The sequence below is a fragment of the Oncorhynchus kisutch genome, linkage group LG17 (genome assembly GCF_002021735.2).
Source record: "Oncorhynchus kisutch isolate 150728-3 linkage group LG17, Okis_V2, whole genome shotgun sequence".
In the NCBI taxonomy this organism is placed as follows: Eukaryota; Metazoa; Chordata; class Actinopteri; order Salmoniformes; family Salmonidae; genus Oncorhynchus; species Oncorhynchus kisutch.
Genome location: NC_034190.2, coordinates 59,166,136 through 59,181,380, shown reverse-complemented (window position 1 = coordinate 59,181,380; position 15,245 = coordinate 59,166,136). Strand labels below are relative to the sequence as shown.

At 42.0% G+C, this 15,245-nt stretch overlaps 1 protein-coding gene across 8 annotated transcripts in view; it reads right to left on the bottom strand.

Annotated features, from left to right (window-relative positions):
- The window catches only part of ndrg3b (ndrg family member 3b), a 63,682-nt gene that overhangs the window by 2,318 nt on the left and 46,119 nt on the right, over positions 1-15,245 (bottom strand). For 2 of the 8 annotated variants that reach the window (XM_020506349.2, XM_020506352.2), the window contains 14 exons: positions 9,819-9,924; positions 8,768-8,888; positions 8,586-8,648; positions 8,433-8,493; positions 6,876-6,962; positions 6,734-6,790; positions 6,519-6,622; positions 6,376-6,441; positions 4,759-4,810; positions 4,544-4,591; positions 4,277-4,312; positions 3,901-3,952; positions 3,434-3,451; positions 50-88 (listed from right to left, as the gene is read on the bottom strand). In XM_020506349.2, the coding sequence (XP_020361938.1) occupies positions 50-88; positions 3,434-3,451; positions 3,901-3,952; positions 4,277-4,312; positions 4,544-4,591; positions 4,759-4,810; positions 6,376-6,441; positions 6,519-6,622; positions 6,734-6,790; positions 6,876-6,962; positions 8,433-8,493; positions 8,586-8,648; positions 8,768-8,888; positions 9,819-9,924 (910 nt within the window). The remainder of the gene's footprint in view (positions 1-49; positions 89-3,433; positions 3,452-3,900; positions 3,953-4,276; positions 4,313-4,543; positions 4,592-4,758; positions 4,811-6,375; positions 6,442-6,518; positions 6,623-6,733; positions 6,791-6,875; positions 6,963-8,432; positions 8,494-8,585; positions 8,649-8,767; positions 8,889-9,818; positions 9,925-15,245) is intronic. The other 6 variants (XM_020506353.2, XM_031794196.1, XM_020506351.2 and 3 more) reach the window with 3 other exon arrangements.

The following is a 15,245-nucleotide window of genomic DNA, read 5'->3' as shown; positions in this document are numbered from 1 at the left end:
GTAGATGGCAGGCCGGCGCAGCCGAGGCTGCTACCTATGGTCCTGGTACCTGATTCGCTGCCCAGGTGGCTAAGCAGTACATGAGGGACTGTTTGCATTAATGGAGAGGGAAGAAATGAAGGCGAGACTGTCAGATTAATGCTCAGTCTTCACAAATGAAGATCAGAAAAGAAACAAATTGTGTCCTCCAGCTTCACCTAGGAGAGATTTGAAGCAGCACCAGGAACAGATCATTCTATCACTGTATCTAATTTTACATTAAGCTAATACCTAACAGTTGTCAAAATAGCTAGAATGTGACTCTTCCAAGGCCTTCTCGCTGTTCTCTTAAACTAAAGAGAATGCCACCTGTGGCCCTGAGATTCCTGAAAGAGGACTTTTGTACCAAGGTGTGCTCCATGACAACTAGTCAACATTGTCTGGTCCAGTTCAGTTAGTAGAATGTGCCCCCACTGCAATAATTCCCCTAATGGAACTACAGTGTACAGAGCTAAAGTGACCTTTCAAACTCCATTCAAACAGGGGCTCCATCTATTCACACTCAAACCACTCTCCTGGTAGCCTACTGCGCTTCTTTCAACACAGCACTGACCTTCTGGGACAAGCCAACTGACACAAGGTATAGTAGTCAATGCTACAGAGTAACAAACCAACAGTATGCTAAAATGTGTTTGGGAAGGCTCGTAATGTACTCATTGATTTGTCCCTCTACTGTTTCAATGTTTAGACATTATCAGAAAGGGGAGGTACTTTCTGGAACTTGCCATTGTTTTTCTGGTGTGGGTGAAAAGCCTGAGCATAAAGTGGTGTGTGAGGGGAAAGTTAAGACAGGGAGGAAACCAACCTATTTAAACCTCAGAGAGAGGGTTCACAAGAAAGACAAGAGCAGGGAGAGCCATCAGGCATTGAGTGAAAATAGTTTTTCAAGCCTATACTGTACCCCATTTCATTTTAATTACTAGGATTTGGTATCCAGACTAAGTGAGTTGATATAGTAAGGACCCAGTCTCTTCAAGCAGGAAAGCAAACAGGCAAACATTTCCAAGAGGTGGAGGAGTGAGGGAGCGTGTAATAAAGCACCACCTAGTCCCGGGCCAGCCTGGGGAGCTGGGGCTGCTTGGGAGCTGGGGCTGCTTGGGAGCTGGGGCCGCTTGGATTGCATCTCTGTAGTCACATGTTGCAGACAAAACATCCAAGGGTAACTTTCAGAGGGGAGGATTTGGAAGAAGGGAGAACCAAATGTTCCTTCTCAGTGCTGTGCAGTATCAATATGGTTCCTTGTGTAGAGGCCCTTCTGTCCTAACATTGCTCTCCAGCAGCCCACATGAGTGTCCCTGTGGCAGCAGCACATTTCAGCAGAGTGGAGGACAACAGGCCAGCCAGGCGGCTCTGGGCTCATGGGAGTTCAGGTCCCCAGGGCAGGGGGCCAGGCCCTGCTGTGTGGCTTGGAGCAGCCTTTAATGAATACACTAATCTGCCACTGATATTAACATACCTGGAGAAGCAGCCCTCACTGGAAGTGTGAGGACCAGAGGAGAGTGAGTGATGGCAACGGGGAGAGGGGAGTGAGGGCCAGGCGAGGGGTGGTAGGTTATGTAAGTGAGGTTTTTTTCTCCTCAGAAACTAATAACGTCAAAGGTTTACAAGGGTACAGAGAGGGCTTTCTGATGAAAAGATTCCAGAGAGAGAACAATAATAACTCAGACTATTGTAAGACTCTAATCAAGCAGCTTTCATTATGTAACACCTTCCATTTTCCACTCTGTGAGCTAGCAACTCAAACCTTACTGTGCAATGTTTATATGAACAAAATATAAACATTTTGAAATGCTAAAAAAACAATTCAATCATCTCAGTGATCAAAGAAAGCCAATGGAATTTGGCAAAGTTATAAGATACAGTGCCCAATATGTAAATACAATTCACTCTATGAAAGTGGTCTATACAATATGATTATCATTCAACAAGCCAGATCTGCTCCCAGTAGGCCGAAATCAGGGGTGTCAAATTCAAATCAGAAGACGGCCATATTGAAAAAGCACAACGAATTCAAGGGCCAGACTGTTATGTTTGTTTTTACCCCATAAAATGTGCATTGGCCTACAACTACGACACCAAATGGCCAGATCCCGTTTTACTAGAAAAAATATGGCCCTTTATTATGTCCGCTTATAAAGGGCCATATGCTGTATATACCATTTTAACATATTGAAACAAAAAGAGATTATATTTGTCCAGCCTTTCCTGCTATGCTTGCAGATGTGTATGTTGTGACCCTAATCAAAAAGGATGGAATAACTCCAAATAAAAACAGTCTACATGTTTGTCCTCTGCATGGTGTTTTGTTGTAGGTTTAGCTTTTGGGTTATTCATTGTCAAGCTTTAAAAACAAAGTCAGACTGCAACATTTTAGTAGCCTAGCTAGGACTGTGACAAGTGTCTGTACACTTTCCCTCCGCTGTACGCTGTAAACGGGACACACGAAAGCAGCATAATTGACATTGAATTCACCGATGTAGGTGCATCAGGTTGTAATTCACCGATGTAGGTGCATCAGGTTGTAATTCACCGATGTAGGTGATTCAGGTTGTAATTCACAGATGTAGGTGCATCAGGTTGTAAATCACAGATGTAGGTGCATCAGGTTGTAATTCACAGATGTAGGTGCATCAGGTTGTAATTCACAGATGTAGGTGCATCAGGTTGTAATTCACAGATGTAGGTGCATCAGGTTGTAATTCACAGATGTAGGTGCATCAGGTTGTAATTCACAGATGTAGGTGCATCAGGTTATAATTCACAGATGTAGGTGCATCAGGTTGTTGGACAAAATAATTTCATAAAGTAGATGACGCAACTGTTTTTATACTAGCTTGTGTGTCCTATTGTCCTTTAGTAGTCATTTATACCCGCGTGTAAATCCTTGAACTTACTTTTTGACAATCAAGATGACATTTTCTGTAGGGTACAGCAATGACCCTTTAAAAGTTCAGTCTGGTAGAAGATTAGGTCAGTGCCATTGGTGATAATATGGTACAGTGCGCTGGCTGGCTCTGCCGGTGCTTGCTGTGACTTGTAGTGCAGTACAGCGCATCGCGGGAGGTAAGAAAACGGGCCAAAACTAATTAACAACCCAAATCATTGTGCGGGCCAGATAGAAATGTGTCGCCGGCCAGATACGGCTCGCAGGCCTCGTGTTTGACACGTGGCCTAAATGAACCACGGCCTTAAATGTGGGCCTGTAAACACCCTCCCTGTCCAGGGCACTGTATCTTAAGACCTGGGGGAACCATTCTCAGGTGTGTTCACAGATCATCCCACACACCAAGTGTGTTCAGAGATCCAGCACACCAAGGAGTGTTGAGAGGAGACCATGCAGACCATCATGCTTACTACATGTCATTTATTTACTCAGCATCAAACAACTACTTACACCCGTTGTTAAAAGTCACTGCAAACAGACAGGAAACAAGGTTAGCTTGAGGTTAGTTCCCTGGTCAGTTACTAATAATGGTTTGCATGCTTATACAACAACTGGCTCTCAGTAACCTCAGCCTTGCACATCCACTAAATGTTATTATGTAGCTAGCTACTGTGGTTCCTCTTTATTCTTAAAGTGCTACAGGAATTCTACATTAGGTGTGAGTCTTAGTTTAGGTCAGAAGTGTGTGTGTGCGTGGGGAGGGCTGTTGCCTGAAAGAGTAGTGTTCTATGGACTATCGTTCAGTTGGACTGATGACTCATTCTGAGACAGAGGGACTTCAGTAAACAGGCCATACAACAGATGACATGTCAACAGATTGACACAACCAGACCATGAAGATACACAAATCCAACATGACGCCTGACACTGGAGGACTGAAGTACTGTGAGGAGACATGATAGAGGAGCAGTACTCACTGTAACCCATTCCCTGGACAAAATATTTGAAGGCCTCCGCGAGTTTACCCGGCTGTAAGACACAAACAGAAAACTGAGCCATTTAAAAAGAAAACTGAATTAAGTAACAGTTCAAATCAAATTGTATTGGTCACATACACATATTTAGAAGATGTTATTGCGGTTGTAGCGAAATGCTTGTGTTCCTAGCTCCAACAGTGCAGTATTATCTAACAAATCACAACAATACACACAAATCTAAAAGTAAAATAATGGAATTAAGAAATATATAAATGTTAGGACGAGCAATGTTGGAGTGGCATTGACTAAAATACAGTTGTCTTGGCCATTGAGATTTAGTAGTTTAAACTAAACACAAAACTTGTTCATGACTCACCTGGATGACCTGAGGAAGCCCGCCACAGTCTTGCATCTATAGGGAAGTAAAGAGAGAATCAGGAACATGCCCAGAGTGAACAAACTCACAGAGAGGACTGTGCCGTTAGCCAGAACACATTCACTGGCCTACGAACACTTCCAAGAATGCTGCAACTCATCTACACACCATCCAGATCTTGTGCATTACTAAAGAGCAGAACAGCAGGGTCCGCATTAGGGGCATTACTACTCCTAGTGATACAAAGAAACAAATAACTGGACACACCTTAAGAAGGGTTGTTTTGGTTGGATTTAACCTGGAGTTGCATTCGACCTGTATACAAGGGAGAGAGAGAGATGAGACAATGGAAGTTCAGACAGTTTAGAGTCTAGCCCCTCATCTTTAGAAAGGCCAGTATCATCTCTAAAGATACTTTGTATTAGAATTAGATCCCCTGACTCATTCTTTACTGTGTTGCCATGGAGATAGTGGACACCCACCACTGCATCAACAGCAGGGGACGTGTCACCAACCACCAGCAGAGAAGTGCATCTGGATGGAGAGACAGGAGGGACAAACAGAGTCAACACTCAGAGTGAAAGCAGAGGGGTATAATACAGGATCAATGAGATAGCCAGCTAACTTTAATAAGCAACCAGAAATAACTATAGATTTTCTGGTTCATTAACAGAGCCTTGTTCTTGTATGTTTAATCAATTAGACAATGCCCATTTCAAGCTTATATAATAAAAATAATAAAAAGCTGTCAGAATATTAAGGCAAGTTAGCTGGTAATTGCCAGCATTTGGCCAATAAAGAAATGAAAAGCCGATAAACAGAATTGTTGTTGGCCAAATTGACCGGGAAATAATGATTAATTAATGATTTTTATTCATTGATGAAATACCAGTCAATGTGAAAACATTTGACAGTCATGCTCATCGGTCCATAGGTTAATTTAGATAAGTGAGTGGCACTAAATTGGCGAGTGTGTAGTGTCGTTAGTCGTCATGCATCTTATTTATGACAGAGCCCATTGTGAGCGGAACATCCCCTCAACGTCACCTCCTTAGATCGTTGCTGCTGGAGTGAAACCTGCTTTAATATAAGCCCCGTCATTGCGCAACAATTCTAAATGCAATGGCGTGTTAAAAACATAGCCACGATTTAAAAGAGCTAGGCTACCATTTTTATTTCTCAACTGGTAATTGAAGTGCGCCTCCCATTCGCCATTCAAGTCCAGCGAGTCATAATAACCACTTTACAATGTGAGCTGGGGTCAGTATACATTGTGAAAACTGATACGTAATTGTTTGAAACCTGAACGTTTTCCTTCTTATTATGAGGTATGTCTTACCTTGCTTCAAAGTAGCCTATAGGCAAAACCCCACCATTGAAACAGAGGCAATTATTTTATAAAGACTTCCTCAAGGCTATACATCTACCTCTTATCACTCCAGTATCCCTGCACATTGGAAATATGGTATTAAAACGGAACCTGTATATAGCTTCTTACTTCTCCTGTTCTTATTTCTTGTGTGTTTTTGTTCTACCTTGTGTTATTGTTAGTACTACATTGATATTGGATTACTGCATTGTTGGGTTTGGAGTTCGCAAGAAAGGAAATTCACTGCACTTGTGCACGTGACATTTAAACTTGAAACTTAACTTCATATTCCATTGAAACCAGCATTTTCCCCTGTTCTATTGGTTTTCATATTTCAACTTTTTTGTTGTTGTCCAGAAGCCAAAGGAACCCATCCTAGTTGCTGCATCTCTAGATTCCCCCCTATTTCTAATTTTTGTCTCGGTCACATCTGTTTAGAATGGTGTTTTCCCACAAATTGCATTTTGGAAAATGTTTGAAAAATATATTTTATTGGCTGCCTCATTACAGGAGTTGCATGTTCTGTGAAGATGAATGACCATCATTGAAATGTGATTTCTGTCATTCTGAGTACAATAGGTGGACGCCCTAATGGGTTACGCACCCAATGCATATGGGTCCGGTAAATTTCTCGAATGGGCGGTAAATTAAAATCTTCCTGGTCACATTGTCCGGCGCCACATTTTCCTAAAGGAAACCCTGATACAGTTATACACAGTTATAAACCTACTTGAGCGTGTTCACTGTGTCCTCAGTCAGACCAGTGATGGGCCTCTCGATCTCCAAGTCCCGGCGGCTGTCAAACACATACATCAATCAATCAATTCAACCCAACTACACGGGCAGTTCATCTTGGGGTTATATGTACAGTACCTGTTGTAGGAGTTGCAGAAGAGGGCCAGGTTGTCCTGGTTAATATCCTGGGCAATGTGCAGGCGATATGTCTGGGTGATCTCCTGGTTGTCAGACAGCTCATCCTGAGGAGATGGCACAGATAGTTACATCACTGTCAACCACCCACAGTATTCCTCCAGTAGGCTCTGCCCCGGTCCTAGTCTCCCACCAGTCCAAACTGCCCCCACACTCACGTCACTGAAGTGGTGGGCCATCACTATGTCAACCAGGTTACTGGTCCAGCCGGACATCTGAAACAAGAATAAATAACACGTTCCAATCTATGATGAGAAAACAATGCAGAGTGAGCATTGAAGTGTGCGAGCACGTTCTCACCTTGGAGGCGGCCCAGTCCATCCAGCCCTTTGCACAGGGGTCTACATTGATGAGAACCAGACCTTCAACCAGGGCAGGCTCATTAAGCTGGGAGAGAGAGAGAGAGAGAGAAGAGGGGGTTACTTTGATGAGAACCAGACCTTCAACCAGGGCAGGCTCATTAAGCTGGGGAGAGAGAGAGAGAGAGAAGAGGGGGTTACTTTGATGAGAACCAGACCTTCAACCAGGGCAGGCTCATTAAGCTGGGAGAGAGAGAGAGAGAAGAGGGGGTTACTTTGACGAGAACCAGACCTTCAACCAGGGCAGGCTCATTAAGCTGGGAGAGAGAGAGAGAGAAGAGGGGGTTACTTTGATGAGAACCAGACCTTCAACCAGGGCAGGCTCATTAAGCTGGCGGGAGAGAGAGAGAGAAGAGGGGGTTACTTTGATGAGAACCAGACCTTCAACCAGGGCAGGCTCATTAAGCAGGGGGGAGAGAGAGAGAGAGAGAGAGAGAGAGAGAGAGAGAGAGAGAGAGAGAGAGAGAGAGATGAGGGGATTACTTTGACAGTACACTGACCACACTGTGCAGGGTTGGATAGGAACCCAGGCCCTCCCACTTTATAGCCAGGGCAAGCAGCAAAGTCAACACACAAACCTAAATATTCATGTTATAGCCCAGCACTTGACATATTTCACAGCTCTTAGCAACAAATTAGAGCCACATCATCCCCCACCCAATTACCCAGCCTCCAATTCACTTCCACAGATAAGTGAGGACAATGGATAAAACAAACTAGGTGTTAACCCACTTGAGAGTATGTATGAACACATAAATTAAGTGTTATCTTTTCTCCAACTCCTGTTTCTCTCTTTCCTTCTCTCCTCCACATTGAGCCCAATGTTTGCAGGGCTTAAATTAACTATAATTAACACCCCTCTTCAAGTAATCTCTGCTCTTAATGTATTCCTCTCACTCACACCTACCTTCAGAATGCATTATCTCCGCCAAGGCACACTGTGGTGTGCAGTGCATGGTGGGAAATAGGGTCGATGTTAAGCATCAAACTAACATTTGTACAGTAATATACAGTGCCTTCAGAAAGTATTCAAACCCCTGGACTTTCTGCACACTTTGTTGTGTTACAGACTGAATTTAAAATGTATTCGATTCAGATTTTGTGTTACTGGCCTACATACAATACCCAATAATGTCAAAGTGGAATTATGATTTTAGAATTTTTATTACAAATGAATAACAAATTAAAAGCAGAAATGTATAGTGTGTAGATTGTCGAGTAAAATATATATTTAATCAATTTTGAATTCAGGCTGTCGTGAGAAACTGATTCATCCAAATCTTCTATCTTTTTATAGAGAGATGAAATGAAGCTGGTAAAAAGAGCAGGGAGCGTGATGACTCTACATGTTCTGAGATTAGCTGCTGGAGATGGAGGAAGATGGGGAATGAGGTTTAATGGTGTGGATTTATGGATAGGGGTTTAGAAACCACCATCTACTGTGGGGTGAGTAGGAGTGCATGTGGTATGTGGGGGACTAAGACGAATGGTGACTTACAGCCAGTCTGGAAAGGATGTAGGCTCCAGCTCCAACTCCAATCCCAATCACACTGTTCACCCTGGGGAAAGGGAAGAGAACAATATAGGCCTCGAAGAAGACTCAATAATAAAGTCATTTTGTTAGTTATAGAAACACTGCAGGTGAACTTACTTCAGTTGAGCCATGACAGAGGGCAGCATCTCAGAGAGCTCATCCATGGTAGGGTACTGGTAGCTGGGACAGACATAAAATACCAAAAATAATAATAACATATGAGTCATGATTGTGGTGATAATTTGTCATATTTGAGATGATGTTGAGGACGACGACTGAGGAGTGAACCGGTCTCTCACCCCGTGGGGAATGGGGGAGCACCCTCCTGCTGTCCTGGGGCGTCCACATGGACCACAGCAAAGTGGGATGTGATCTCCTGCATGTCCTCAAAATTGAACAGGGTGTTGAAACAGGACTTATCTGCAGGGAGGAAGAGACACGGCAAGTTTAAAAGACACCTCATTGAGGCACATACTACTTAATATCTAACAGAAACTGCAACACAAAGTAATCAACAACAAAAATCCACTGATGCTAAAACACTCTTAGTGTTGTTTTCCATTGAGGCATCCAAGTGTTGGTGCGATCCAGTCTGATCTAGTGGCTCATATCCCCACAGCCAAAGAAGAGGCCTACATTCAACCATCCAGCTTCTTACATCATCTCCAACTGTTCTAATGAGAACATGATATTATATACTGAACAAGAATATAAAGAGCAACATGCAGCAATTTCATTGATTTGACTAAGTTACAGTTCATATGAGGAAATCAGTCAAATTGAAATAAACTCATTCGGCTCCAATCTATCGATTTTACATGACTGGGAATACAGATATGCATCTGCTGTTCAGATACCTTAAAAAATTAAATGACAATAATATAATTGGGCCTCACAACGGACCTCAAGATCTCGTCACTGTGTTTTTGTGCATTTAAATTGCCTTCGATAAAATGCAGTTGTGTTTGTTGTCCATAGTTTATCCCTGCCCATACCATAACCCTATCGCCACCATGGGGCACTCTGTTGACAATGTTGACATCAGCAAAACGCTCGCCCATACAACGGATTGGATTAGATAACATGTAAACAACAATGGATTATCTTGGCAAAGGAGAAATGCTCACCAACAGGGATGTAAACAAATTTGTGTAAAAATGAGAGAAATAAGCTTTTTGTGCATATGAACATTTCTGGGATCTTTTATTTCAGCTCATGAAACATGGGACCAACACTTTACACGTTGCGTTTATATTTTTGTTTGGTGTAATTAGGTGTGTTTGGAGAGATTAGTCTAGCTAAGCTTTGAAATAAGAGCATGTGTCTGTCTGTGTGTGATGCTGTACTCACGGTTGAGTCCAATGTCATGGTAGGTGAGGATGACCGGTCTGTTGCCCTTGGGGCTGCCCCTCATCGTCACATGCAGGACACCATGGGGGGTCTCGATGTCATGCTCCTGGAACACACAAGACAGCATGGTCTGGGGTGTCTGTGGAGCTTAGAGGAGCCAGCCTTTTAGTGACAGTCATACTATAGGAGGTGCAGATTTCAGGAAAAACACAATTCACAATTCATACACTGAGTAGGACACTTTCTCAGTGAGGCTAAGTGCCAGTAGTAGACAGAAAATCAATCATTCTCTCAAAGGATGTGGTTTCATACAGTAGAACTCATTAAAACAGGGTCCTCTGCAGTGGAACAGTCAGCAGGTAGCCTACAGAGCTTTCAGAAAGTATTCACACCCCTTGACATTTTACACATTTTGTTACAGCCTGAATTTAAAATGGATTAAATTGAGATTTTGTGTCACTAGCCTACACACAATACTCCATAATACAATCATCTGTAAGGTCCCTCAGTCGAGCAGTGAATTTCAAACAAAGATCAGGGATGTTTTCCAAAGCCTCGCAAAAAAAAAACGTTTGGCCAAGAAATCAACTATATGTCCTGAATACAAAGCGTTATGTTCGGGGCAAATCCAACAACACACCACTGAGTACCACTACATATTTTCAAACATGGTATTAGCTGCATCATATTATGAGTATGCTTGTCATCAACAAGGACTAGTGAGTTTTTTTTTGGGATAAAAAGAAACGGAATAGACCGAAGCACAGGTAAAATCCTAGAGGAGAACCTGGTTCAGTCTGATTTCCACCAGACACTGGGAGACACATTCACCTTTCAGCAGGACAATAACCTAAAACACAAGGTCAAATATACACTGGAGTTGCTTACCAAGACGACATTGAATGTTCCTGAGTGATCTAGTTACAGTTTTGAGTTAAAAAGCAGTTTGAAAATCTATGGGAAGACTTGAAAATGGCTGTCTATCAATGATTAACAACCAACTCTGCAGGGCTTGAAGAATTTTTTAAAGAATATGCAAATATTGTACAATCCATGTGTGGAAAGCTCTTAGAGAGACTTACCCAGAAAGACTCACAGCTGTAATCGCTGCCAAAGGTGCTTCTACAAAGTGTTGACTCAGGGGTGGGAATACTTATGTAAATGAGATATTTCTGTATTTCATTCTTCATAAATTTGCAAACATTTGTAAAAACATGTATTCACTTTGGCATTATGGGGTATTGTGTGTAGATGGGTGAGACTATGTAATCCATTTTGAAATCAGGCTGTAACAACAAAATGTGGAATAAGTCGAAGAGTATGAATACTTTCTGAAGGCACTGTACATGATGATCCAGACTGATAATGGAGGCTGGATCATGACCCATAAAGCTGTGGTGACAATGACAATGTGTAAGTGGCTCTGCACCACTCTGCATGCGTGTCCACACTGTTCAGTCTCACACCACTGCCACACACACGCAGATGTTGTGTGGATTAAGGAAGCAGGGCCCGCTCCATGTCGTGTCTCACAGATGCACTGCCTGCCACAAGGTAGCCTCCGCTGATGTCTGGTTAATCTAATTATCTAAGGATGGAAATAGCAGTCCGTCCACAGCCCTTAGGCCTGCCTCTAATTCCACATGAATGTCATTTAACGGATCACAACTTCCTCCAGACACACACACACACCATCAGCATAACACGATAAACGAAGGCAATACATATAGAGAAACAACCATACTCTAGTAGTAGCAAGGACAAACATATTTTCACTATTTCACTATCATCAGCAAAATCAATAAATCATAGCACATTTTTGGGCTCATTCAGTAGTTTTTACTGATAAAGTAGAATCATGTAGATTTGTTTATTTTTTATATACCATTTATATTCCTAAAAACATACATTGAAAATGATACTGTTGCTGCTTCCTGTCGTCATTGCTTTTTGGTTTATGGATGAGTGTCAAAACACCAGTTTAAGATTAATAATTAATATGCTGAAATAAATTGTGATATTTTGAAGACCAATACATAAGTTGCTTCCCACACACATTCACCAATATCTACCATGCAATCATCAAGACTGGAATTGATTAGCTTGTTCTACTGTAATCAATAGCGCCTGCAAATGAATCACTCACGTCGATATTATATTGAAATCAATAGAACTGGGACAATAACCGCAGCGACGTGTACCGTTTGCGCTCTTCTAACAGACAAACCTCATTGAAATTGGGTTTTCTACATGTGTCTGTCGGGTAAATCAATTCATGATAGTAAATGTAGCACATTCACATTCTAACAACAATTACATCTATTTCTTCCTACTTTAACCACGGAGAGACTTAACAATGGTCCTAAGGTCAGTTTAACCAGGCACTCTAGACATAGGCTCATGCAGCTGGCTGAACGTTGGACATCCCTACTAGTAGGCTTACTGTTAAGTCAAACTGGTGTTGTGGTTTCAATAACTTTGTGTGTGATGCATGTTTTTGTCTGGTAGCAATAATGGTGTGATGTCTATTTCATAATCGAATACTGTAATATAAAGCAGAGACCCAAATATAGGACTGCTAAATATGTGTGCCTGCTTCAGTGTTCAGTTTCCGTTCATTGGTGCAGTTGAAAACCACAGAGAGGGTGGTTTTGAGGGCCATACTGCGTCAGATCTCACTGGATGGCTGCCACACAAACGTAGGGGAGATTAGGCTATACCAGGCTGTTCAGCAGCCTGCTGGCTGCATACACACCCCATGTCTTAAAAAAGCATCAACATATACACACACCCTATGATAATCAGTACATTGGAGAAGGAAGACACACAGATGAGGACAATAACGTCACTCAAATCATAATGCATGGTGTGTGGTTGTTCTCCTCCAGCTGACACCTGGAAGACTAACACTCTACAGTATCTAGGTGCGGAGGAGTAAAAATAGAAGAAACGGTTGAAAGGCCAGGCTGTGTGAAAGGTTGTTAGTGTGCGAGGGAGGCTTCATGTGAGGTGCCTTCAGAGCACACAGCCTAGTCACTGACCAAAGAGGCTCCAGTAGAGGTTGCCACTTCTGTGCCACAACTGTAGTCTAACCTACAAAACAAAAATGTGTTGTGTAGCTTAGGACTTTTAACTACCAGATGAAATGGAAGCCTGACGGAAAAAACAAGAGAGTAAACAAAGCACTCAATGCATTGAAACCAGCAGCAGTCCCAAACATTCTGAAAACAGACATAGGCCTATCTGCCTCATTGTTTGTTTTTGTGTGTTCCTGGCACAAGGTCAAGGGTGCTGTGCACTGCTGATATTTGGCTTGTTGTGACTAAAGAAGAGGGAAGCACTGCAGAGGTTGTCAACAGTGAATGGGTCAGGTGATGGGGAGAGGGGCTCAGCTGCTGCAATTTACCCCCTCTAAATGACAACAGGAGTAACTTCCTAGTTAAAGTGGAACTAAATCAAGTGACAACAGGAGTAACTTCCTAGTTAAAGTGGAACTGACAGCATTTTAGCAACATGAAATCTTATTTGAATCTGTTCATATACACTCCCAGGAAGAATATGACATGTACAAAAATGTGACTTGGTCATTTTCATAAATTCTTATAATGTTTTGGAATTACGTATACTAAGGCCTTTGTGAAAATTCTATAGCAATATAGAGTGGGAAAGCAGCTGTGTGTTTGGACAATTAATAGACACGGCAAGAAATAAAACATCCCTCTCGTCCAGGACCGGAGTCAACGCAGACAGGTGCCCCATTGCCCATTAGAGCTACAGTAGGTCTTTATGCAAATAAGTATTTTGCCACACAGGACTGCCATCATTCACTTTGAACTGGTCTGTGTGTTTACAGGCAGTAGGGCCTGCCATCCTTCACTTTGAACTGGACTGTGTGTTTACAGGCAGTAGGGCCTGCCATCATTCACTTTGAACTGGACTGTGTGTTTACAGGCAGTTGCAACAGCACGACTTTAGATCATCAGAACGCATTCGCCAAAAATCTAACTTTATTCATCAGACGTGCCGAATACAACTGGTGTAGACCTTACTGTAAAATGCTTACTTACAAGCCCTTAACCAACAATGCAGTTAAGAAAATATTTCCAAACTAAAGTGAAAAAAATTATTTAAAAGTATTACTGTAAAATATCAATAACAAGGCTATATTCAAGGGTCAATGTGCAGAGGTACAGGTTAGTCGAGGTCATTTGTACATGTAGGTAGGGGTAAAGTGACTATGCATAGATAATAAACAGCGAGTAGCAGCAGTGTAAAAACAAAGAAGGGGGGGGCAGTTGCCATAGCAGGCGGTGATGCAACCAATCAGGATGCTCTCGATGGTCACAAAATACACCTGAATGGATTCTGTAAATACCACGAGTTCTCTTACATTTGGAACTTTACATTCCTATTGATGAAACAACCATGAAAAGGTAGGCTCTCTCTGCCTCAATTAAGCACATCAACAACAAGATCAACAACTAATGCTAGCCAGAACAAGATGAGCTAATATCTAACAAAGGAACATTAGATAAAACCTCAAACTTTTTCAGCTAGTTGACCATCAAAATTGCACTGATAAACAAATGGGGAATTGTATCCTCCTCGTCCTTCTGCAGCTTGCTTGCCAAAGCATGCTTGTCCCAACCAAGCACCCAAGCTAACTGGCTAAAGTTGTCTAACTTGGAAGCTACTTCCAGACACAAATGAGAGAACACCTCACTCTGACCATTTTACTCACCCTAGCAGAGCTGGTTAGGCTTTTTACATGTTATCTAGAGCGTTGGTGACTGACTATTACTTATTTTTTGCCTATGTTTACTGACACTGTCATATTCAGAGGGTGTTGCTTGTTTGTAAATTCATCAGTTATTCTACACTCAAATGAGAGTACTCTGAAATCGGAGTAGATAGCCAGAGTGAATTTGCGAATACAAGAGATATGCTAACTGGATAAGTCATTCAAGTTCTGTGTTTAGCCACCGAAAAACAATTAAGAAAAATTCAGTCACCCACTCCTCCATTGACATGACATCCTCCTAGCAGCCAGCTAGCTAACTAACGTTACGCTCCATGTTTTTGGCCTTCTATATAAATACGCTAGCCTATTAGCCACATTATGACAGATTGTGATCATTGCCCTCGCTAGTTTGATCGTATCGACATTCCCAGCCTTAGTTACATTCATCCGTTTTTGTCCAAAATATTGAGTCATTGAAACAGTGCATCCCAGATGGAGACAACAAACAATGTACCAGGCCAGCTGTAATTTACCAAGAAATGTATTGGTGAATTACATTAATCATGCATTCAATTGCATCCATCTATTCTGCCAACAATGCCTTAGTGTTCATCATTGAATGAGTCAAATATAATCTAATTTTAAAACCTCTTATAAAAAGTTGGTTTTGTAGCATAAACTGGGAA